The following is a 22393-nucleotide window of genomic DNA, read 5'->3' as shown; positions in this document are numbered from 1 at the left end:
TTGGAGTTTCGTACGAATTAACTATGAATTTACAAGCTACCAGCTTCCAGGAAAACCTGATAACCGCCCTGCGACCACTGCTACAGTGCTCGGGGTACCGGGGTGATCAGTGCTCGGGTACCCGGGATGAACCGTGCTCGGGTGCTCGGGGGTGAACAGTATCCGGGAGTACTCGGATGAACAGTGCTCGGGGGTGCTCGGTGAACAGTGCCCGGAAGTGCTCGGGGTGAACCAAGCTCGGGTGCTCGGGGTGAACGGTGCTCGGGGTGAACAGTGCTCAGGTGCTCGGTGAACAGTACCCCCCGTGGTCGGGTGAACAGTACCCTGGTGCTCGGTGTGAACAGTACCCCCAGCGGTCGGGTGAACAGTACCCTGGTGCTCGGGGTGAACAGTACCCCCGGAGTGCTCGGGTGAACAGTGCTCGGGCGCTACAGTTAATCAGCCTCGTACAGCTCCAGAACAGCAGCCATTACGAAAGGAAAAACTGGGCTAAACTAACCTGGGAGTCTCTCTAAATCAAAAGTAATAATGCCTAGAAGGGTGTACAGGGTCAGACTTTGCTCAACCGCCTAGCAACATGATTCCTAACTCAAATCTACATAAATCCTCATTTGTTCCCATACTGAAGAACTTTAAGAACTTTGCCACCCTAGTTTCAGATTCAAGGTCTATCCAACCAAAAATGAGCATACTTGCCATGGGAGCCTAGCAGACTCACCCAAGGTCCTTTGCTGAGGTTGGTGACCGCCAGTTGAAGGAGGAAACGACGGAAAGTGGCTTGGAGAAGAGAGGAAAAACTGCTGCTTCCTTGCTTCTCCCAAAGAACACCAAACAAGTTCAGAACCAGCTCGAATTCCTTCGGGGAAACTGAAAACGAATTGGATGGACGAGTAATCCTTGAGCTGGTGGTCACGTGAGTACCACATACGTACCTTGATCTTGCTCCCAGAGGTAGGGATCTAAAGGGGAAAAAGGGAGCCTAAGAGAGAGAGTGAGAGACAGCCAACTCCAATTTGCTTCCTCAAAAAGCCTTACCTGGTGGAGTGGGTGAGTAGTACGTATGGGCAATTTTTAGAAGAGGAGAGAGAGTGTTGTTGCCCACCTATAGAGAGATATTTTGCACCCAAGTGGGCCTCATTTACCTAGAGGAAAGTTCAGATTTGCTTCTAGCTCCTTTATTTCTCTTAGTTTTTCCTTCTCCCACCTCATTGATTCAAAGTGAGGTGCTCCAGTGATCCAAACTGGAACATAAAGCTAAAATTGCATGTTTTAGGATTAAAACACACAATTACGGATTTCAGGACGTGACAGAAACTTTTCCCATGGTTTGTTTTCCAAACCTTTTTTTTAGGAATGACTACCTGATAGCTAGTTATTTTTCTTTGTGATTACCATCGGATTTTAAATCAATGAAAAAGTGACACGTCATGCGGATGGTTTCATGTAAATGAAAATGTGACTGTTTTTTTTGTTTTCAAGTCAGTTTTTATTTTATTTTTTGCAAAAATCAATTGAAAAACTATAATTTATTTTGTAAAATATGTGTACATAACTCAATGTATATGACAACAAACATACATAGTAGATAAAATGACATCTGATATATTTGGTACACAAAGCAATAGGATGCCACTTGATAAGGTTAACAAATTGAATTGTAAAGTAGTGAAGCTTTTTTCTATCAAATGAAGTTGCAGGTACTTTAGAACGAACCATGTGTTGACCAGAATGCTGAAACAAAAGATCATATAGTGGTTTTAATTTCAGAATACACGAAAATACAAGTATATAATATAAATCCAGAAAACATAGCTATAATGTAATATAAAAAATGTACAATTAAAATAACATACCTAAGAGTCTTGCTTCTTACAAAGATGATTAAATTGCAAGTTGATATCAAAATTCTGAGCAGTATGATTAATACTAAATGATTCGCACACAAACCGACGAGTCTTCGTGGTCGCCCTCCTCCACTTCTTGCTTTAACGGGTATCCAACTTGCACACAAAGCGATGAGTCTCGTTCATAACCCGATCTGTATGGAATTAGGGCAAAAACACAACGATTTTGGGCCAAAATACAAAAACCAACCCAACAAACGAACAAAATAAACAAGCTAAAGATGAAGATACGGCCCATAACGCGCGAACACATGCACGCAAACGGGGAAGGTGCAGCCGCGAGCACCAATCACGGAGTGGATCTGACACCCCATAATTTTATTGAGAACACAAATTAAAATAACTGTAGAAGTTCTGTTTTTTAACTTTTGCAACAAAAACTTTTAGCACAAATTCAAACGAAAAGATTTCCAAAAAAAAAAATTGGCACAAAACTTTTGGTGCATGAGGGAGCGCTGCCACGTAACAGAAATTTCGCTGAAATTACTATCTCTCCAGCACGAGGATTCAGGGAAAACAAGCCTGAGGTTTTTCTGGAACAGATCAAAAGACGTTTAGAGATATGGTATGTCGAGGTTACCAGATGAATTAAGATTCCTTGGGAGTTGGGACACAGAAGCTGTAACCGGTTGATCTACTGAATCAAATTTTGGAATTCCCGCACTACTCGTATGTAAATCTTTTGCAATAAACATCAAACCGAGTTACTAAAGATTACAAATTCCATCTGCAGCTTTAAATTTTGTTGCTTCTAAGTAATAAAATTTGTGAATAACCCGTTCTCAAAAATAGTGCATCTTTTCAAAGAGGCGTAGCTCATTTTCAGTTCCCATCCTACGCTAGAGCAACCGCTCGAAACTAGGGAACTTGCGATTTTTCGCCACTCAGCAACTGCAGTGGGCCCACCAGTCAGCGCTCAACCGTGACCCGCTCCGCAGTGCCACGTCACGTCAAAGGACTTGGCCCACCCCTCCCATCTAGAGGTGGGATTTGGGCCGTGCTATTTTGGGCCGGCCCAAGGCATGCAGGCACGGCCCAGCCTAAGCACAACAGGCACGGCTCAGCCCAAACATGACACGAGGACAAAAGGCTCGAACTGGCCCGGCACGAACCATGTACCTTTATGAGCCTTAATATGACGCACGATGGCGGCTCAGCCCGTCACATAAATGGGCCGTGAAGGGCCGGGCCGGGCCCGAGACATGACGGCCCATAGACGGCAGTGATGGGACTGCCCTTAGGCCTTTGCCTCGTCCCCTCTCTCGCACTGCCACCCGCAACGGCACCGCACACGGTTACCACTCCACCACGCGCGCCTGCCACCTTGAACTCTCGTCCATCCAAACCCCTCACCTCCGGCGCCGGAATCGGCGGCGGCGACCACGGCGAAGGGGGCGCAGGTTCCCGGTGGGCGTCTTGTAGCCGGTAAGCTCCGCCTCCGCCTCTCTATTAGGCTGTGGACGTGGCTGTCTATGCCCGCGACGTCGGATTTTGGTGGCGCACTGACGCGCGCGTGCGAGCATTCTTAGGCGCGCCACTCGCGTCCCCCTCCCTCGTGCTCATGTGCGTATGCTCGCGCGCGCGTGGCGAGTTGGATTGGGGACCGTGTGGGGCGCTTCAATAGAAGAATGATGAGCGAAGCTAGGGACGAGTGATTTGGGAAAATAGGTGTGAGCTTTTAGAGGTCGTGCCCGTGCTAGCGGATTTTGGAAGATTCTGTGTGGGGTGCTTGCTTCTTGTGCTGCCTAATTTTGGGCGCAAGGTGTAGCATTTCAAGGAGAAAGGACCATGAAAGTGGATTATGGGTTCAGAAGGGTAACTAAAAGAGGATGCTGGGTTTTGTGGAACTATACGGCCAGAGACGTTTCTGGACCAACGCTGGCTGCGCGAAACAGATAATTTCAGGGAACATGACCACTTTTTATGAGATAAGTGCTATAAATAGAGGGTGCTGGATTGGATGTGTGAGTGGTGTTTGTTGTGTAGGTGTGTCATGCTAGTGAGGACTCAAGGGTTGATGGGCTGAGTGTTATTGTTCAATCTTCTATAGTATGGATTATAATAAGGTACAGCATAATTCTGCATTCAATCACACATTTACGATATTTGGAGATATTTCTCGTTTGATCATTAAGAATGGAATTTCTGGGTTGTGCTATGAATACCTTGATGTTGATCAGTTGATTCACTCTGAACCTATAACTTCAGATCATCAGAGTTGAAAGGTTACTTTTCCAGTCACTCCAAAAAAATATTTGGTTAAATGTTAAACCAAGTCTGTAATTATTTGTCATCCTCATATATATGATAGTTTCACTAAGAACTATGAATTGATCCTTGTATATACAGGTACAGGTGTTAGATGTAGTTCAGCTAAGTCAAAGGATAACCATTTTGTGTGTTGATTCAAAGTACACATCTTGCGCAAAATGTCACTACTTCTTCGCTTCAATCTGCTGAGGAACAACACATGTAGTAGTTGTCCTGTTAGGTTTCTCAAGCAACGTGCTGGATTTTCATCTGGAAAATTGCTTGAACCTAGAAGCTATGTGAAACGACATTTCACAACAGGAATGCAGACACTTGAAACAAAAATTACAGAGGCAGCTAGTTGGCACAAAACTGACTCAGGTTCGTGTATTCCTGCAATTCCGCCTCTGTGGCTTCGGCAAACTTCTGAACATGACCAATCTGCAACTATTCTAGTCTTCGATATTGAGACTACTGGTTTTCTCCATAAGGATAATAGAATTATTGAGTTTGCACTCCGTGACCTTTCTGGAGGAAAGAATTGTACATTTGAGACTCTCATTAATCCTGAACGGAATGTTCCCAAACGCGCTTCAGCTGTCAATTGCATTAGCACTGATTTGGTCTGCAGGCCTGATATCCCAAGGTGTGTTGCTCTTCTATGCATTCACATTAGTCTGGAACTATGTGTGTATGAAAACTGCAATATTGATGATAAGCCTACAAAATCTGTTAAGTATTAATTACGGGGCTATTCTCTGAACTTCACAAGTTGTTCTGGTCATTGTGAAATCACAAAAAAGGTACAATATTCAGGTCATTTCGTTTGTTGCTCTTGCCAATGATGTTGAGCATAGTTCTGTTGCAATTGCAGCTTGTTTTGGAAACTAATTAACTAATAAAAAATTATCAATATTTCACTTTCTTTCAGTTAGATACCATATGCAATTCTGGTGTGCTTGAGTTTGTAAGATGTATTTTTCTCTCAGCATTTTTGTTAGGTGAAAGTCAGCATACTTTACGGGATAGCATAACTGTTCAGTAACTTGAATGCAGTGATAGATTGAAATAAATTGAGTAAAGAATTGTATCCTGTAGTTTGTAACTAATGCAAATTATTGTAATCTCTTAGAGGCAAGTTTAATTATTACGCTGCTTGTGTCCTTGGTAGCTCTCTTGTGTTCATGATGATGTCATGATTTGGATTTGTTTCAAAGATATAGTATGTTCTTGTAAAATATTCATCTTGTGACATTTTCCCTTGAGATACTCTTGTTTAAGCATTTTGACACTGAAGTACATGCCTTCCAGTCTTTTGTCCTTGTTTGTTATCCAGTATTGATGTGTTATTAGGTCATCAGAAGCATGTCTTGTTTACTGAATCCAACTTGTAAGATATCACCACGAATTAGCCATAGAAGTTAGGTGATTTACTCCCAATTCTTCATTCCTCAACATAACTCTGTCAACACAGACCAGAATATGGAACCAGTTCTGTGAGAAAGTAAGTTTATTCATTCAAGATTTTTTCCTTTTGGCAAACATCCATGCTAGTAAAGATTAGTTGTTATTGTAAGTGATTGTTTGCTGAATGTCTGTGCAAAAGAAGGTTTTAAACCTTTGCAATGAAAAATTTATTGGATGTATGTTCTGTTCATTAACAGTTAACTCAACATTCCACTTACCCTATATGTTATCTTAATTTTATTACCATAGGTTCAGTGATGTACTTCCAGTACTACTAGCATATGTTCGGAGTCGCCAAGCTCCTGGCAAGCCAGTTCTGTGGGTTGCTCATAATGCAAAACAATTTGATGCCCCTTTTCTTGTCCAAGAGTTTGATCGTTGTTCAGCCCAGATTCCCACAGATTGGCTGTTTGTTGACAGTCTTTCTTTAGCAAGGAAATTGGTCAAACTGAAATCAGATGGTACGTCCTCTACCACTCTGGGGCTCTTACTTGGACAAAATACTATACATTTTCAGATTTAGTGTTTAGCTATTCTGCAGTTTTGCTGGCAAATGTTAGTGGTGGACATCATTCTTCCTCTTTGATCATATAGTTTCTGCTATCACCTTTTTAAGACAATTCCAACAGTTCTTTTTGGGTAGTTCGAGGTCTGGTGTTTCTCAGTTCCCACTATCTAGGTCTTTATAAGACTGCAACCTCTTTTTATTAGCTCACAATATTATACAGGATTATGCCTATGCCTTTGAGGGGACCACTTTGGTTCAAGTAGCTCATCATGTTTTGGCTTGCCATATTATTTTCACAGTTCTCAATTTGGTTACATATTTTGTGCTGTTTGGGATATCTTTAGCATAAGTAGATGCAGTTAAGTGGAGTTTTACTGTTCTCTTGCAGGAAAAAAACATCGTGTACGTGTAAACTTGGAGGCGCTGAGCAATCACTATGGCATCTGTTCCAAAGGCCCTTCTCATAGAGCAATGCCTGATGTGACAACATTATGTTACATTCTCCAGAAAATCACTTTTGATTTAAAATTGACATATGAAGGACTAATGAACGAGTCCATCAGGGCTAGCGATGTCAGAAAGGTTTCTTGATTACAAATTTTCAACCTCCTGCTTTATCTTTTTTTTTAGGGAAAACCTCCTGCTTTGTCTTAGTTATAAACTTATTTGACTTTTCCCTATAGGATAACCATCTCCTTCACATCGCTGAATGTTGTTGCCTGCGGTGTAGCTTATCAAATTCTCAATGATCATTGCTTTCTTGTTTCGATATATGCTATTTTCCAGTGAAAGGCCTATGATGTAAATTGAACCGTTGATATATTCCCTGCAATCAGCAATATAGAACAATAGCTGAAACATTTGTATTGACATTTGATAGTATTTATGCCTCCATGGTGACTTATGTGCGAATTCCAAGTGTAGGAATAGGATGGAATTTCTTTGATTATTTAACTTGCTTTAGCTTTACTCATGAGGTGATGTGAAGAAAACTTAGGTCTGCTTATTCTAACATGGTATATGCCGTTTAGAATCTTTAAAACTTGCAAGAACATTACACTTTCCTGAAGTTTTGTTGAGTGTTGTATTCGGTCCACTGAGCGATATATTTGATCGGTCCTCAAGTGGTAATATTCCAGTCTCTCTAGTCATCTTCTCCCGTAGCATGCATCATGGTGCCATACCCTTTTGATTCCAGTCACTTATTGGAATTGATTGAATATTACACCTGGGGCAGGATTTATCAATTGGTTGGCCCATCTCAGTTTGGTATCTGGAACTGGCTGGCATGCACGATTGGCATATCCGTAGGGGGTCTTTGCTTTCTTTCTTCCCTCTCTCCCTCTTGTTTGGGCTCTCTTGCCCTTGTAAAGTTTGGGGTTTCCCCTCTCTCTCTCTGTACAGTTTCCTTTTTCTTTTTCTAATATATATTTACCACAGTAGGGGCCTCCCCTACTGTTTTCCCGTTAAAAAAAAACGATTGGCATATCAGTGTTTCAGCGTAGAAGTGAGGCATCAATAATTTGTACTTAGTACCATAATGTAGAAAAGAATGTTACCTTTCTTTTTTGCAGGATGTAATTGATGTAAACATAAAGTTTCGTTGCAGTCACTTTGTTCCCGTACTATCTATCTCTGTGTGTTATGAAAATAGCGGTCACAGCATCTTGATGTGTCCTAGTTTCGACTATATGATTGGTCTGCAATATAATCGAGAAGCCTTTTTTTTTTTCTAGTTGCTGCAATTTTGTCTGCAGACATTTTAGATGTGTTTGGTATTATAGGGTACCAATCAGATCATACTATCCAGATTTCTTTGTTTAGACTACAAGCTTGTATGATTGTGTTAACTTAGATGCGATCGTGCAACCTGTTTCGAGTTCTTTCTGGTATGGCACAAAATGCTTTGTCACTATGTCGTGGTTTAGTTTGAATTGGGTACTCTGAATGTGGTCGAATTTTCAATATTTTCCCATACATCTGTTGTTGCATACTGTGCAGTGCTACTTTTTGGTTCCACTTGTTTGTTGCGCTTGATTGAAGATAGCACTACAGGAGTTTATAATTGGTTCGTCTTCGTATTATTCAGCCCTTGATGACCACATTTTTATCATGGTTTGCTTTCCTATTACACCTGTAAGGCATGACACCATGAGAGGCCTGTTGTGGTCCTTTTCTTGTTGCCAGTAGGTCCCATTCGCATGCTAGGATGTGTTATGCCCTGCTTTTTCTGTGGACCAGTTTCTAACACCTGCCTGGATCAAAAAGAGAAGAAATAATTAAGACATCTTTTGGTGTTTCCCACTGTTCAGCTATCAATATTCACATCTATTTCATGTATTTCTTCTGTTATATCCTGTTTGATTGGAACATTCATAACTCTTTACGTAGGTTTAATTGGTGTTTAAGTGTCTAGGTTCACCTTATCTCCTACATACATATACGGCAAGTAGGTGGAAGTGCCTTCTAGCATTTTTTTATTTAAAAAAAAATCATCTCCATGCCTCCCGAGTGAACTGTTCATTTAAATAAATGAAACAAGACCTAAACAAATGGACTATTTTAACTTCCGTTTCATATTTTTCATGTTTATTATCTTGTAGCTGTTCATTGCTAACATGTTTCTCTGTTTTGAACCCTTGGACCTGTGTGTGTACTGACGACAGATGAAAAATAAGCAACCGCTTGCTACTTTTGCGTAGTAAGTTGATTTGGGTGGGTTCCATGTACATGAGCATTAGCATTATCTGTTAGGTTAGAAGGCATGCACCTTTGATTTCACGTAAACTATTTCACTTTACCTAGAAGTGCTTATATAATAGTCCCTGATGCACATTAGACTAATTTACTTTGCCAAATTGCGTTCAGATGGTTAACTTTTCAAGGTCTAAGTCTGTTCATTATGTTCCTCTTGCCTACATTTGCACCTGCGCTATCACATAATTTTGACCCCAGGTGACTGATGTAAAATCGTTACCTCATGCGCAGTTTGGGTCTTTGGGTGAGTGTAGATGCATTCTTTTAAGCTGCAAACATGTGTCTTGCTGTTCGTTGCGTACTTTGTATACTATAAGGTCCTGTGTAAGCTAGATGTAAATGTTCCGCACTACATAGATGCCGAAGTGCCACATTTGTCTCTTTTTTGTTTCTTTTTAAGTTAGCCTACTGTTAACAGATCCCAACCTTTTCTCTCTATTTACCCTCCAAGTCATGAACAAATTCTGCTCAATTGGATTCATCTGTAAACACAGCTTATCAAGTTGTGCTGCAAACCGTTGTGAGAAGTGGATATTGAAGATTGGTCACTGTCATAGTTTGTACTCTCGATTGCCGTTGTTGCTGATCTTACTGCGGTTAACAGCAATCTTATAGAAATATTACTGGTACATGAGATACATCGATCAATTGATAGTCTTGTTTCATCCTGTTAGAACAAACAGGACCAAATCTTCTTGGTCATGATCTTTAGCGTGTTAGTTAGACCATGAGATGTTTCCAGATCGTGCCTTTAATTTTTCCCCGGTCCGAAGCAAACTTTGTGTTTTAGGTACTGTTTGGTACAACTGAAATTTATAGATTTTTATTGAAAAGTTATTTAAAAAAAAAGCTGTTTATGGTTGTTGAGAAAAGCTGTTAGCGTGTGGGTTTAATTTTTAGATTCTTAGCACACAACTTTTCAGAAAAACTAATTTCAGTTATTTTGTCAACTTTTAGTTTATTTTTATCGGAAACTAACTTATCAGTTTTTTAAAAACCAGTATAAACTTAGCCTGTTTGATATAGTTTATAGTTCCTACTATAACTATCTCAAACAGAGCCTAGCCATGTGTCTCGTAAGGTGCTCGTTTTCTTGCAAGTACAACCGCGTTTTGTTTATCTATGGTCGATAGCTTTACAGACTGATTATATGATTTATATCTGCAGTCTGAAGCTATAGCGGTCGGTAGGTGGGCTGATCCGCTGATGCAGCCGCTGGAGGCGCCACATGCGTGTCTCAATCTTTTCGGCCTCATCCTGGTATGAGTTGGGTAATGGATTCCACATTCCGAAAGGTTTGGACGCTACATTTTGGTCATGTATGCATGCACCCAACTTCATCTTCTACGATCATGACACCAATGCTGCACAGAACATGACCAGCATTCGTCATGACCGCACAATACGTTAGTTCAAAATTCGGCACGCACGCTCTTACAGTAGTAGTATCAACAAGTGTATATGGATGCATATGACTATTCGTAGGAGATGTGCTAGCTGTGTGCTGTGCGATCGCGACAGTTTTTAACACGCGCAGCATGTGCTCCACTGTTCTACTTGCCTGTACGCCTGCAAGGATTATGCATGGCCGGTTCCAAGGCAGCCACACAAGCGCCGGTGGCAGCATCGATCGGTCACGGCGCTTCCCGTCGAAATCCCACGCTTTCCGCGTCTTCCCGCACCCGCTGCCGCATGTGATGTGTGAGTCACGAGATCACGGTCGGTTGCCGGCGTGCCGCGGAAGATCACCACTTGCTAGAGGTTGGACTTTGGAAGGCGCGCAGAGTCCCGGCGTCCTCCGAGAACGCGGCTGCATGCCGTGCCGTGCCGTGCGTGCTTGAGTCGTGAGGACCGCGTGGGGGCGCACACGCACTCGGCGCTGTCGGGCCGGGCCAACCACCGGCGTCGCTGCGCACGGCTCTCGCTCGTACACGCTAGCTCCTCCTACCTCCATGAGAGGATGTTGACGATGTGTGCTTCCGAGCCATCCGATCCTGGACAGCAGGAGCTGCTTCAAATTACTACTCTACTTGACGTTGACGGAAATAGCAGTAGATGCCCTGCAGCTAGGCGTGCAAAAAAGAATAGGCGAATAGCCTGTTCACGGCTCGATGTGTAGCCCTTTCATGCTATTCAATCGATTCGGCTGGTCGAGATAGCTAGCGTCGTGCGCCCCAGCAACTGGACACCGCCAGCTTCTCGTTTAATCTTCTCCGTGCGAGCTATATTTGTATAGACTGGATTGGTAAATCAGCTTTTTTTAATAACGAAAGTACAACTTCCTATCTATTCGTGTTGAAGAGAACTCGAATTTATATGGTATAAACGTAAAACCACACCCTCAATCAGCTGAATTTAATTTACATGAGTTTGATCCAAAAATTAAGGTTCCTTTTGCGAAAGCTGAAAGCAGCAGCCAGTGCCTCGCGACAAGCACATGACAGGGCACGAGCTTCATCATTCTCTCACTCACTCACTGGCCCGGAGAGAAATGTGACGTGTTAGCTGCAGCAGCAGTTCATGGTCCTTTTCATTTCACTGTCTCACTGATTGGCTCGTTTAACCGGCTCGATCGTAAAGTGGCAACACGTCGCCAGTACTACCCCTGTGGCTGACTGGCTGTGCCTCGTCCTTGTGTCTGCAAGGAGACGGCCGGAAAATGACGGCAAACCCGCCAAATAACAGCTCTCGACGTGACCAGATATTTTTCATCTTGTCGTACTATATTCGGATAGACTGACGTACGTATTTCCCTGGAGAATACACACAACAACCCTCCAAATAAACATGTTCATATATATGATAGTAGTATCACAACATATTAGTAAGGACATCCTCTAACTATATACTAGATGCGTGAAATTCAGGATTAATTATTTGTGCTTGCACGTTATCGAAATCGACATGCATAGCCCCTCAGAAAACGATACGAAAGAGGCCATCGTCTGCCGCAGCACTTCCTCGTGCTCCAAATACCAATGGACGCGCGCGTATGCTGAGAACGATGCGATGGTGTCGTGTGTGGTGGTGGTGAAAGGCTGTCGTGCTTGTGAGCACGAACAGTACGGTTGTTGATACCAGCTGACCAAGACTATCACACGCGTGTCTTTCTCCGTCGCCGTGTGCCTGCGTGGGTTGATCTTTGCGTTCGCCGTCGCCGTCGCCGATTACTAGCACGAGGTTAATTACGAGTAGTAGTAGGATTAAATTACATTTTTGGTGGACCAAGCGCAAACTAATCCGTAAGAATCTGCTAGTCCCCCCCGCTGGTTCGATCGATTTGTACGTGTATTTTTTTAGGGCTTGTTTGGTTCGTATTAAATTTGTCACATCTAAAATTAGTTAAGTGTGGATTATTATAAAAATTATGACTAATAAATTATTACCTATAAGTATAATAAAGTTAATTAGAAAACTGAGTATACGACGTGCGGATCATAAAACTAATAAAGTATAATTTAAACGTAAATAAATAGACGTTTAATCTTGCGTTGCAGTTGCCGTTGCAGCTCAATCAGGCTGTTGGCTCTTGTCGTGTCCCTCGCAATTTTCTTTCTCCGGCCGAAATGGGAGCTTCGGCATTTGCTGCCGTTTGCGGGTTCCGACGATTCACCGTACAAAGTTTAGCAGTGACCTACGCCTCTTGACAGCAGAATTTTCGAAAAAAAAAAGATACGAAAATTCTTAAATATCCTTCGCATGTGGTCTGCAACACTTGGACAACCGCCTCATGGATCACCGCCGTCCAAATCTGACCCAACGCGGCACGCACGACATGGCGGGTAAGGTGACCAGGTGGTGCACGGGACCTCTTCCCCCGAACGAGCTATAAATGCGTGCCATCGGAGCATCAGCCCACCCAAACACAAAAAGATCCCCCCAAACGCCAGGAAGCAGCAGGGAAGCAGCAGGGCTCCCCCCTCCGTTGCCCCGTAAATCCACCTCCAAATCCCCAAAAATCCGGTAAAAAAATATCGTCTTCAAACTCCCGACAAGTCTCCCGCGGTTTCTCGATCCGATTGGTCGGCCTTGAGCGAGATTTCGAGGTGGGTGTCACGATTTTCCAGAGGGGCTTCAACTTTGCGTGCGATCTTGGCTTGGTCTGGGAGGGGAAAGGACGGGCCCTTTTTGTTTTTTTCTGGGCCCGAGCTGCCTGGATTGTTTGATCGCCTTGCGCGATTTAGTGGCTTGTGGTGCGGGATTCGGTGTCGGTTCCCCGGATTTCGTGGCGATTTTGGTATTTGCTTTGGCCAGATTGCTTCAGAGGAACAAGCCTTCTGTTCTTTCCCCTCCCAAATCGCCGGGCATCTTTCGATTTGGTGCCGGATTTCTCTTCTGTAAAAGGAACGGAAAGAGGATATTTTTTTACGAATAAATATATCTGATTTTGCAGTGCTACCCCGCGGAAGTTGGCCTCTGCTCTGCAATCGAATTGGCTAAAAAGTTCATGGGATCGCGGGGATACCGGAAGCTGGTGTGAGATCGCGAGAGCGGGAGACCCTGAATTCCCAGGAGGGCTGCAGCGATCCGGCTGCACGGCTGCATGAACTGTTTCGTGAACCTGGGACTCAACTCGAACTCGAACCACTACGTCGCCTGCCTTCTCATCTTCCTGCTGCATTTCTCCCCTCAGTTGTTAAATCCGTCCAATTCTAATTCCAGTAGTAACTGTGAAGGAGAAGAACAGAGCTGCACAGATGGCGAACAACAGTAAGTTTCTTAGTTCTTCTCCGGGAGCCTTTCGAATTTCGGGTTTACGTGCATATAGTTCACAGATCGATTTTTCTTCCAATTTTAATTTTTGTTGGTAAGATCAAAATATATCTTATATCCATGTGAATTATACAGTCGTTTTAAAGCGATTCAAGTGCAACATTTTCCTTTTTGATATGATATGCAGACTTTAGCTGTATTTTCCCTCTTGAGATTATTTTGGGATCCGTTGTTCTATCTTTACGTATCTTTATTATTGCTGTTGATTCGGTATTCGCTTGGGGGAGCTTATGCCCTTTATCAACGCAAAGTTGTGAAAATTTTGAAATTTTCCACCTGTTACTTGCTTTGGCCACCTCCAACTTGCTTTTGATCTTGGTTACAAAAAACTTCCTTTTGATAACAAAAAAATTCAAGCTTCTTATGGTTGTTGGGCGGTGCCGCATGGGCCCGATGAAAGAGCCATCAGCCATCAAGCCCCATATTCCTTTGTCGGCGGTAGGAAGGAAAAAACAAAGAAATCAGCTATTTACACTTGTTATACCAACACCTCACGCAAGAGGGGACCGACCACTTGGAAGCTTATAGGATTTGACCTACTTGCTCATGACAAGAACAAGTCCATGTGGAGTTTTGAACTCTTGTGCCTTTTTTTTTTTGTACCGAGGAGAGTAATCAGTAAAGTGTAAAATCGTTCAGACGAGCCTAATACTGTTGCGCAGATTCAGTCTTGATATTTGAAATATAAATGATATTTGAAATATATATCATATATTAATTCCCTGAAATCTGATTACTGAAGAAGCATATATGCCGCTAAGTGCCGTGCTATCGTTTTCAGTGCCTTGCATCATTCCATGCATGCATGATCCATATTATTGTTATGCATGCGGGCATAAGCAGATTTTTCTATGATAATAGTTACTAGTGGATGTAGTTGTCCAATGTTCATTATCTTCCAATACTGCAATTTGCATGTATCTATCCGTGGTATGAAATGCTTTTGCCTGCCATTGTAACACACACACATATGGGGATGTTTACTTTTTGTGTCTTAGTGCGTTTCAGTGTGCCTGTTGGAGATGCTTTGTGACCATTAAAGTTTGGCTGCTTTTTTATTTTCCTGAAGCATATCCTGTAGAGACTTTATCGCTTAAAGTTTTCTACTAGCATCCTACCAAGCAGTACTAAGACAAACAGCAGCCACAAAAACATGTTGTGCCTCTTCCCATTAGTTCAGTTGTTCAGTGTACCGAGTAATAACCTTGTGTCCTGTCCATGCGCGGAAATTCTTTAGTGTCTATGCTGTGAAAATAGAAAGAGACAAGAGTGTTCTCTCTTTTCATGTCAGAGTATCCACAGTTAATTCAAACCAAGCACATTATCTAGGTTTCACTCAATTCAGTTGTTGGGAAGGATCAACGAAGATCTTAAATTGTCCTGTCTTACCTCACCATCATTGTTCTGAGACAGGGGAACATGCCTCACTACTAACCCTCCATGGTGGAGGGGGGTAGAGGAGGGTTGATGTGAAAAGAACAGGAGATATCGGCAATTTCACCACTTGGTAGGCTTCTTTATGTTACTTCTGTATGAACTGGTCTTTTATCATTTGGAGGTAGAAAAGTCCTCTTTATGCCGCATCGGAGCAAACTATCTGTCTTGACTTTAAACGCCTAAATCCCTCCAGATACATTAACTTGGTTACCTCAACAAGCAACCACCCAACTGCATAAAAAATCTGTGAAGATTAAACTTGAACAGTTTTCTTATGTCATCCAATGATTGTAGAAGTAACAGACATGTGGAAGTTTCAGTAAGTTTCTTATGGATATAGTCGTAAAAATAGAAATTATCCACCTTTTTTTACTTCTGGTTTATGTGTCCATATGCTGGTATTTCATGAGTTAGTACTGGCATCATGGATTTGACTAGAAACATATCTGTAACTTATTTCCCCTTTTCAATGCGATAAACATAAATAAGCATGTACTCTTGAACATGTTTTAGTTCCATTTGTCACCTTAATTGAGGTTAAACATTCTATTTTTCTTTATGTTAGGCTCATACGGTGAAAATGTTAGAAGAAAGCCACACACACCGTCCGCTATTGTTATTGGTGGTGGATTTGCAGGGCTTGCTGCAGCTGATGCACTCAGAAATGCGTCCTTTGAGGTATTGTATAGAGTTATTTATAGTCGTCCTGATGTGATGCAATGATACCCTTCCGATGCATTTCAAATGTTGTGATGCCTTCCAGGTTATGCTTTTGGAATCTCGTGATAGGATAGGCGGCAGAGTTCACACTGACTACTCTTTCGGGTTTCCTGTCGATTTGGGAGCATCTTGGTCAGTTTATTCTTTTGTTTAGAATGCGTTAACTATGTTTGACCAAAACTGTATCTTGAAGGAGTGTTATGAACGTTTTTCTCTTCACCTTTTTCTATACATCAGGCTTCACGGTGTCTGTGAAGAAAATCCCTTAGCTCCAATCATTTCAAGGCTTGGACTTCCGTTGTATCGGACAAGTGGAGATGATTCCGTGCTGTTTGATCATGATCTAGAGAGGTAAAACTTTGCAACCAGGCTGTTTTGTACGCTGAGAGATGATGGAACTCAATAATGTCCAGCTAACATGTTCCGCTGCCTTTCAGTTATGCACTATATGACACTAATGGGCATCAAGTTCCACAAGAGTTGGTTGAAAAGATTGGGAAGGTGTTTGAGACTATACTGGAAGAGGTATTCCCTTCTTTCAATTAAGGGTGCTTGTTCATTATAGGTAATATATTCTTGGCATTTGATTTTTCCATAAACTTATATGCGCAGACTGGCAAATTAAGGGAACAAATCAATGGTGATATGTCTATTGCAAAAGCCATCGCAATCGTTATGGAGAGAAATCCACATTTGAGGTTTGTACCATCTGATTTCTGCCTTTGTGCAGCGGTTAACACAAGCATACCTGTCAACTTAATTTAGTTTTCCATTTGTTTACAACAGGCAAGAAGGGATTGCCCATGAAATTCTACAGTGGTATTTGTGCCGTATGGAGGGTTGGTTTGCCACCGACGCAGATTCAATCTCGTTACAGGGCTGGGACCAGGTAGGTTTCTTTTCCCTTACTAGCTGGAGTGGTACTTGCACATGATGAAATTGTTGTGCCTTATGTATTGACTGTATTATGTGTTATGGGCTGCAGGAGGTACTGCTTCCAGGTGGCCATGGCCTCATGGTTCGTGGATATCGTCCGGTTATAAATACTCTGGCAAAAGGCTTAGATATACGTCTTGGCCATAGGTATGCATATATATGCTTTTCTTTTCCATTTGTTAAGCAACAGTTGTAGTTTCATCCGCCATTCCTTCAGTACTGATCCAAGTTCATTTCTTTAGGGTTGTTGAAATTGTTCGCCACAGGAACAGGGTGGAGGTTACTGTAAGCAGTGGTAAAACGTTTGTTGCTGATGCTGCAGTAATCGCTGTTCCCTTGGGTGTTCTGAAAGCAAACACCATTAAATTTGAGCCGAGATTGCCAGAGTGGAAGGAAGAAGCAATTAGAGAACTTTCAGTTGGAGTTGAGAACAAAATTGTTCTTCACTTCAGCCAGGTTTTCTGGCCTAACGTGGAGTTCCTTGGGGTTGTTTCCTCCAGCACATATGGCTGCAGCTATTTCCTCAACCTTCACAAGGCAACAGGCCACCCTGTTCTTGTTTACATGCCTGCTGGCCGCCTTGCTCGTGACATTGAAAAGATGTCAGATGAGGCTGCTGCCCAATTTGCATTCTCCCAGTTGAAGAAGATCCTTCCCAATGCAGCTGAGCCGGTTAGTTTGTCGGCACTAATCCCAAATACCATTTTCAAGAATCTTGCTATGCCATTTCTCAGTCATGTTGCTCAAATTCTACTGCAGATAAATTACCTAGTTTCACACTGGGGCTCGGACGAGAACACACTTGGTTCCTACACCTTTGATGGGGTGGACAAACCTCGTGACCTGTATGAGAAGCTGCGCATCCCTGTGGACAATCTCTTCTTCGCAGGGGAGGCTACAAGTATCAAGTACACTGGCACGGTGCACGGAGCCTTCTCCACTGGTCTGATGGCAGCTGAGGAGTGCAAGATGCGGGTTCTGGAGCGGTTCAGGGAACTGGACATGCTAGAGATGTGCCACCCTGCCATGGGCGAGGAGAGCCCCATCTCTGTTCCTCTGCTCATCTCTAGGCTCTAAACCAGATGAGCATTTGCCCTAAGATTACAATCAAGGTGTGGGAACTGGGAAACCCTGCGAGTACGCTGACCATTCCACTGATCGCTCGAGGAAGGCAGCATAGGAGAAACTTTCCTTGCGTCTCCTTGGCATGAGGCTTGTGTTAGTAGTGCTTGTGGTGTGTGCCCTATTAAACTTGTCATTAAACATTGAGTCTCTGTGGGAGTCGTTATGTATGTATATTTGTAAGCATAAGATGGGTGTGGTAAATCAGGAAACACGAGCTACGAGGCCGTCTTTATAAAAAAAGATGGCGTCTTTGTGATGAACACTGTAATTTAAACGCATGATAGTTTGAAGTATGAGTGACTGCTATGTCGTTATTGTTGCCTGTTACTCGAGGCTTGCAGAATCTCACGTGTCATCTTTTTCTACACGGACTTCCAGTTTCACTAGAATTTGTTTAAACAATTTGCCAGAGCTTTAGCTGTGATAGAAGGAAGCGTTTGAACCAACCTATTTCTTCCTGCAGACGGCAAGCATAGGCTTGAAATGGACGTAGAGGAATACTGAAACTAACTCTACGGGCAAGCATATGCTTCAGTACAACTCGTTACAATAAAAAACATGTCCTTATTCACAACTGCGACTCTTCGGGGTTGAAGGAAGAGTCGTAATAATTTGATTTTTTTTTCAGACAATAGGATAAGTATCATGCAGATTCTGGCGATTTACCATGACGATCTTAAGAAGTTGGTTTCCAATATACTATAAGGATACTGTGTTGGACGATCTTAAGAAGTTAGTTTCCTAATACATAAATTGAGATTACCGCTGATAACTTACAATAGCTCGAGCAAGCTTGAGTTTCTGCCTGCAGAGGGCAAAGGACTGGCTTGAAATGGACTGAGAGAGAGAGAGAGAGAGAGAGAGAGAGAGAGAGAGAGAGAGAGAGAGAGAGAGAGAGATGTGTTGCTTATACTTGTGTTGAAAGATAGACGAATCAATTGTGTATTTGGATGCGTTATCGCCGCACCAAGCGACCAAGCGAAGAGGGAGTCAGGTCTCAGTTGGGACTTCCAAGTCCGGGAGCATGATCATGGCGTGTTTCTGAGGGCGAAGGGCTTCTAGCAACAGCTACTGAAATCGACTGATCACTATTCGTGACAGCTCAAGCTTTTTTTTTTCTTCCGGTGCATAAGAACCGGATTTTGCCGATTTTTTTTCACACTGTGCACCTACTGGCGTTCCATGTCATCATTCTGTGGTTTCTGAATTACAATCTACTGCTCTCTAACGTATGATCATGGGTTCCCGGCTCATCCTGATCCCTGAACGCCAATTGGCCACCAACCAAATGTACCATCACCGAAAGTATGCATGTACTGTTCTTCGAAATGACAATTACTTTTTTACTCATTCTGGATTAACAGGTTCCACAATTTTTCATGTGGACGGGAAGAGATGTGAAGTAGAAAAAAAAATCCATGATTAGATGTCAGAAATTTGTTCATGCAATTTTTTCCAAAGGTCCATGCATGTGATCATGGTGTCCCAATCTTCAATTGCTTCTCCTCCGTGTTGCCCAACAATTTTCTTGCTCCGTGTGCCAACCTCCATCTGCCTGAAGATGGAAGTTTTTCGAAAACATGCCTGAAGATGAAACTGACCGTTCTATGGATGAACCTCTTAAAACTTTTGTAAGATCTATTGACCATTGGATCTCCCAACATCACAAGTGCACCGAAGTCCATTAACTAGGGACTCTTTCAAACTTTGCAACACAAATCCTTGCTCACCATGAGTGTTGGCTTCAACTCCAAATATTTCCAAAAAACAGTGGAATTCTTCAGTCCTCTATTTCAGCATGGACACCAAGTTCTAGACTTTCAGAAGATTTGAGCAATCTGTTGGAAAATAACGTGTACGCAACCGGCGCGTCCAAATCCCCAAGGACAGTGCAACCCCTTGCAATTAATCTCCAAAAGGACTTGAAAGGGGCCCTGCTCGGCCTGACGTGATTGCCCTCCCCATGGGGATACCTCGCCAGACCACTGTATCAGCATGAAGGGATACAATTGACAATTATCTCTACCCTGTAGGCCATTTTGGCACAAAATAACACTGCGGCACCTAGTTCATTTTGGAGGCCAATGTTGGCCAAAACCTTGGCATCAAAATTGGTGGTCCTGATGGTTGACATGTCAAAGTTTGGCTTGGTCTTCCCATGATAAATTTGTGTTTAAGGGTCTATTTGGTTTTTGTCTTAACAGATCAAGCAAAAAAAATTGATAAGGAAAGAGTTTAAGCCAAATTAGGGTAGTGCTAAATTTTAGCCGTTAAAATAGCGTTTGATTCATGACCAAGCCAAATTTGTAATATGTGCTAAAATTAGAGAGAAAAATGGAGTTTGAATTGCAACTATGCTAAAATCTGATCAAATTTTTGGTATGACATGTAGATCTTATTTGTCAATAAAAATATTTTTCATCAAAATATATTCATCTGAGATCTTGTTTTGTAGATCTAATTATAAGAAATATTATGGTGTAAAAATATCATAAATTGGATGTACGATTTAGAAGATAAAATGGTTTGAAACTTGTTGATCCTAAAATTTTAGAACCCGTGTGACCTATTAGAGTTCACCACGTCACACATGGATTGCCTTTGGCCGGCTGGGCACCTCGGCCGGCCAATTTGCTGGCCTGGGAAAGGACCTGGCTTTGTCAAGCAAATTTTTGGCCAGTCAATTTTTTTTTGTCAGTTAAAATTTAGGTTTCATTTAAATAAAGATCAGAAGTTTTTGGCAGAGCCAAATTTTAGCTTGTTACATTGAGGCTTAAAACCAAACACGCTCTAAACCAAACAACCCCTATATAAACCCCCCAAATAGCCTGCCATAAGCGAGCTACTTCCATGTCCATGTACATGATGTACCTGAGCTAGCCTTAGCCTGTTCAGCGAGCAACAGATTTTTTGCAGGTTGCTGTACAGAGCTTGCTCACGCTGATCATGGCTAAGGCTCAGCTCATTGCCCGGTTCGCCATCGAGGTCGCGCCGTCGCAGCTGTCGTCGATCGTCAGGCGCCGCCGTGCGCTCCCGAGGATGCTGGACACGATAGCCGAGGACGAGAAGGAGGCGGCCGTGGCGGAGCTGTCATCTTACGCGCTGCTGCATGCGAAGGCTCCTCGCCAAAATTCGAGCCGCGCTACCAGGGAGACCGGCAGGTCCTCGGTGCACGGCGAGAGGCGCCCCATAGCCGGCAACTCGATGGCGTACGGCGAGAAGCCGGCCATACTCGCCTAGCCAGGCAGAGGCGGCCGGAGCTCTACACGATCGGCGCGCGTGCTTCGGTAGCAAGTTAATTTGCTAGTATGATATGTGTATTGTCATGCTCTCGATGTGGTTTTAGATGAAGGGATGCATGAACTGCGGTGTTGACGTTATGCGTGCGTATTAAACTTGCAGGTATAAACGGAATTGTGGTCTCGAGTAGTACTACAAGCTTGAACATGTAACGTTGTTCTTCGTTCATGGCATATTAATAGCCAAATAAAATGGTTCTCAGTCTATACTTTTACATAAGTACTCCCTCCGGTTATAAAAGAGTGATGTTTCCAATTACGTGCGGTTAATATTTTTGAACTTTGACCATCAATATCATTTTAAATATTTTTGTTGAACTTTTGAAAATGGTAGAGCTAGTTTTGTTTTGAGATGTTGAAAATTGAGGGCATATCTGGTCCCTTGCGTGATTTCGGCCGGTCCAAACTCATGCACCGGGCGCACAGGCTAGCTCCCCTAACCATTTCGTCCGCCGTGGCACTAACGAACTGCACCGTTGGATCTAGAGACTGCAATGAGCACAGATTACTCGCGTGTCCGCGGATAAAAACCCTAATGTGCGTGACGCATCCCGCTCACGTCGTCGCGCCTGAGGCCTGCTGCACGCTTGCTTCAAGCCTTCAATGCTTCTGTTCATCGATCGCTGTGGCGTTTCACCTCGGCCGATCTCGGCCGTTGTACTGTGCAGTGCAGAACGGCGCAAGCTTTTTGAACAGAAAGGCCGCATGGCGGCTCCCTCCACACAAGATGCTGCGTTCTTCTGGTACGCACGCTTTGCTCAGATCCGAAAGCAACAAAAATATGCGATGCCAGCATGGCGCTCACATGCACGGTGTATCGGTCTATCGAGATGTGAATTCGGGTGGGTTTGGTTGGAGATATTTTGAATGCGCGATGGTTATCTAGCTTTGTGAGACGTTTGGTTGAAAGGTAAGTTAGATGAGATGATCATCTAAAAGAAATTTTCTTTTCAGATGTTAGATGAGTCTATTTGTTAAAAACTATTGGACGGAGCTAGATGAGTTTTATCTCTGTTGATGTGACATATTCTGTTTGATTAGATTAAATATATTTTTTGTTAGTACACTTTAAATAATATTATTTTCTAAACTATTTATCTGAATTACGATCTGATTATATTATTATATTCATTGTAATTAAATCAATAAAGTAAGATCTCATATGATTATATTTTTGATTAAAAAATTAAATATATGATAACCGAGTCTTACAAACT

The 22393-nt window shown here is 42.8% G+C and overlaps 3 protein-coding genes across 4 annotated transcripts; all 3 read left to right on the top strand.

Annotated features, from left to right (window-relative positions):
- Positions 1-3164: 3164 nt before the first annotated feature.
- Positions 3165-7001, top strand: LOC133925020 (exonuclease DPD1, chloroplastic/mitochondrial-like). The gene is made up of 4 exons (XM_062370822.1): positions 3165-3329; positions 4254-4800; positions 5871-6082; positions 6518-7001. The coding sequence occupies exons 2-4, from the start codon at positions 4334-4336 to the stop codon at positions 6718-6720; spliced, it is 882 nt and encodes a 293-aa protein (XP_062226806.1). The 5' UTR covers positions 3165-3329; positions 4254-4333; the 3' UTR covers positions 6721-7001.
- Positions 7002-13431: 6430 nt separating this feature from the next.
- LOC133925018 (polyamine oxidase 3) lies at positions 13432-18220 on the top strand. 2 transcript variants are annotated; one of them, XM_062370820.1, is made up of 10 exons: positions 13432-13596; positions 15662-15774; positions 15860-15948; positions 16054-16167; positions 16254-16341; positions 16429-16514; positions 16603-16705; positions 16802-16899; positions 16995-17424; positions 17512-18220. In XM_062370820.1, exons 1-10 carry the CDS (start codon positions 13584-13586, stop codon positions 17827-17829), a joined length of 1452 nt encoding a protein of 483 aa, XP_062226804.1. In that variant the 5' UTR covers positions 13432-13583; the 3' UTR covers positions 17830-18220. The 2 variants fall into 2 exon arrangements, with proteins under 2 accessions (XP_062226804.1, XP_062226805.1); XM_062370821.1 differs by lacking the exon at positions 13432-13596 and adding an exon at positions 15146-15166.
- A 2273-nt stretch (positions 18221-20493) lies between these two features.
- On the top strand, positions 20494-21620 carry LOC133923662 (uncharacterized). Its single transcript, XM_062368951.1, has one exon. The coding sequence runs from the start codon at positions 20824-20826 to the stop codon at positions 21115-21117; it is 294 nt and encodes a 97-aa protein (XP_062224935.1). The 5' UTR covers positions 20494-20823; the 3' UTR covers positions 21118-21620.
- The last annotated feature ends 773 nt before the right edge of the window (positions 21621-22393 follow it).

The sequence above is a fragment of the Phragmites australis genome, chromosome 7, assembly GCF_958298935.1.
Source record: "Phragmites australis chromosome 7, lpPhrAust1.1, whole genome shotgun sequence".
Lineage (NCBI taxonomy): Eukaryota > Viridiplantae > Streptophyta > Magnoliopsida > Poales > Poaceae > Phragmites > Phragmites australis.
The sequence above is the reverse complement of the archived record's forward strand: the minus strand, read 5'-3'. Positions and strand labels throughout refer to the sequence as shown.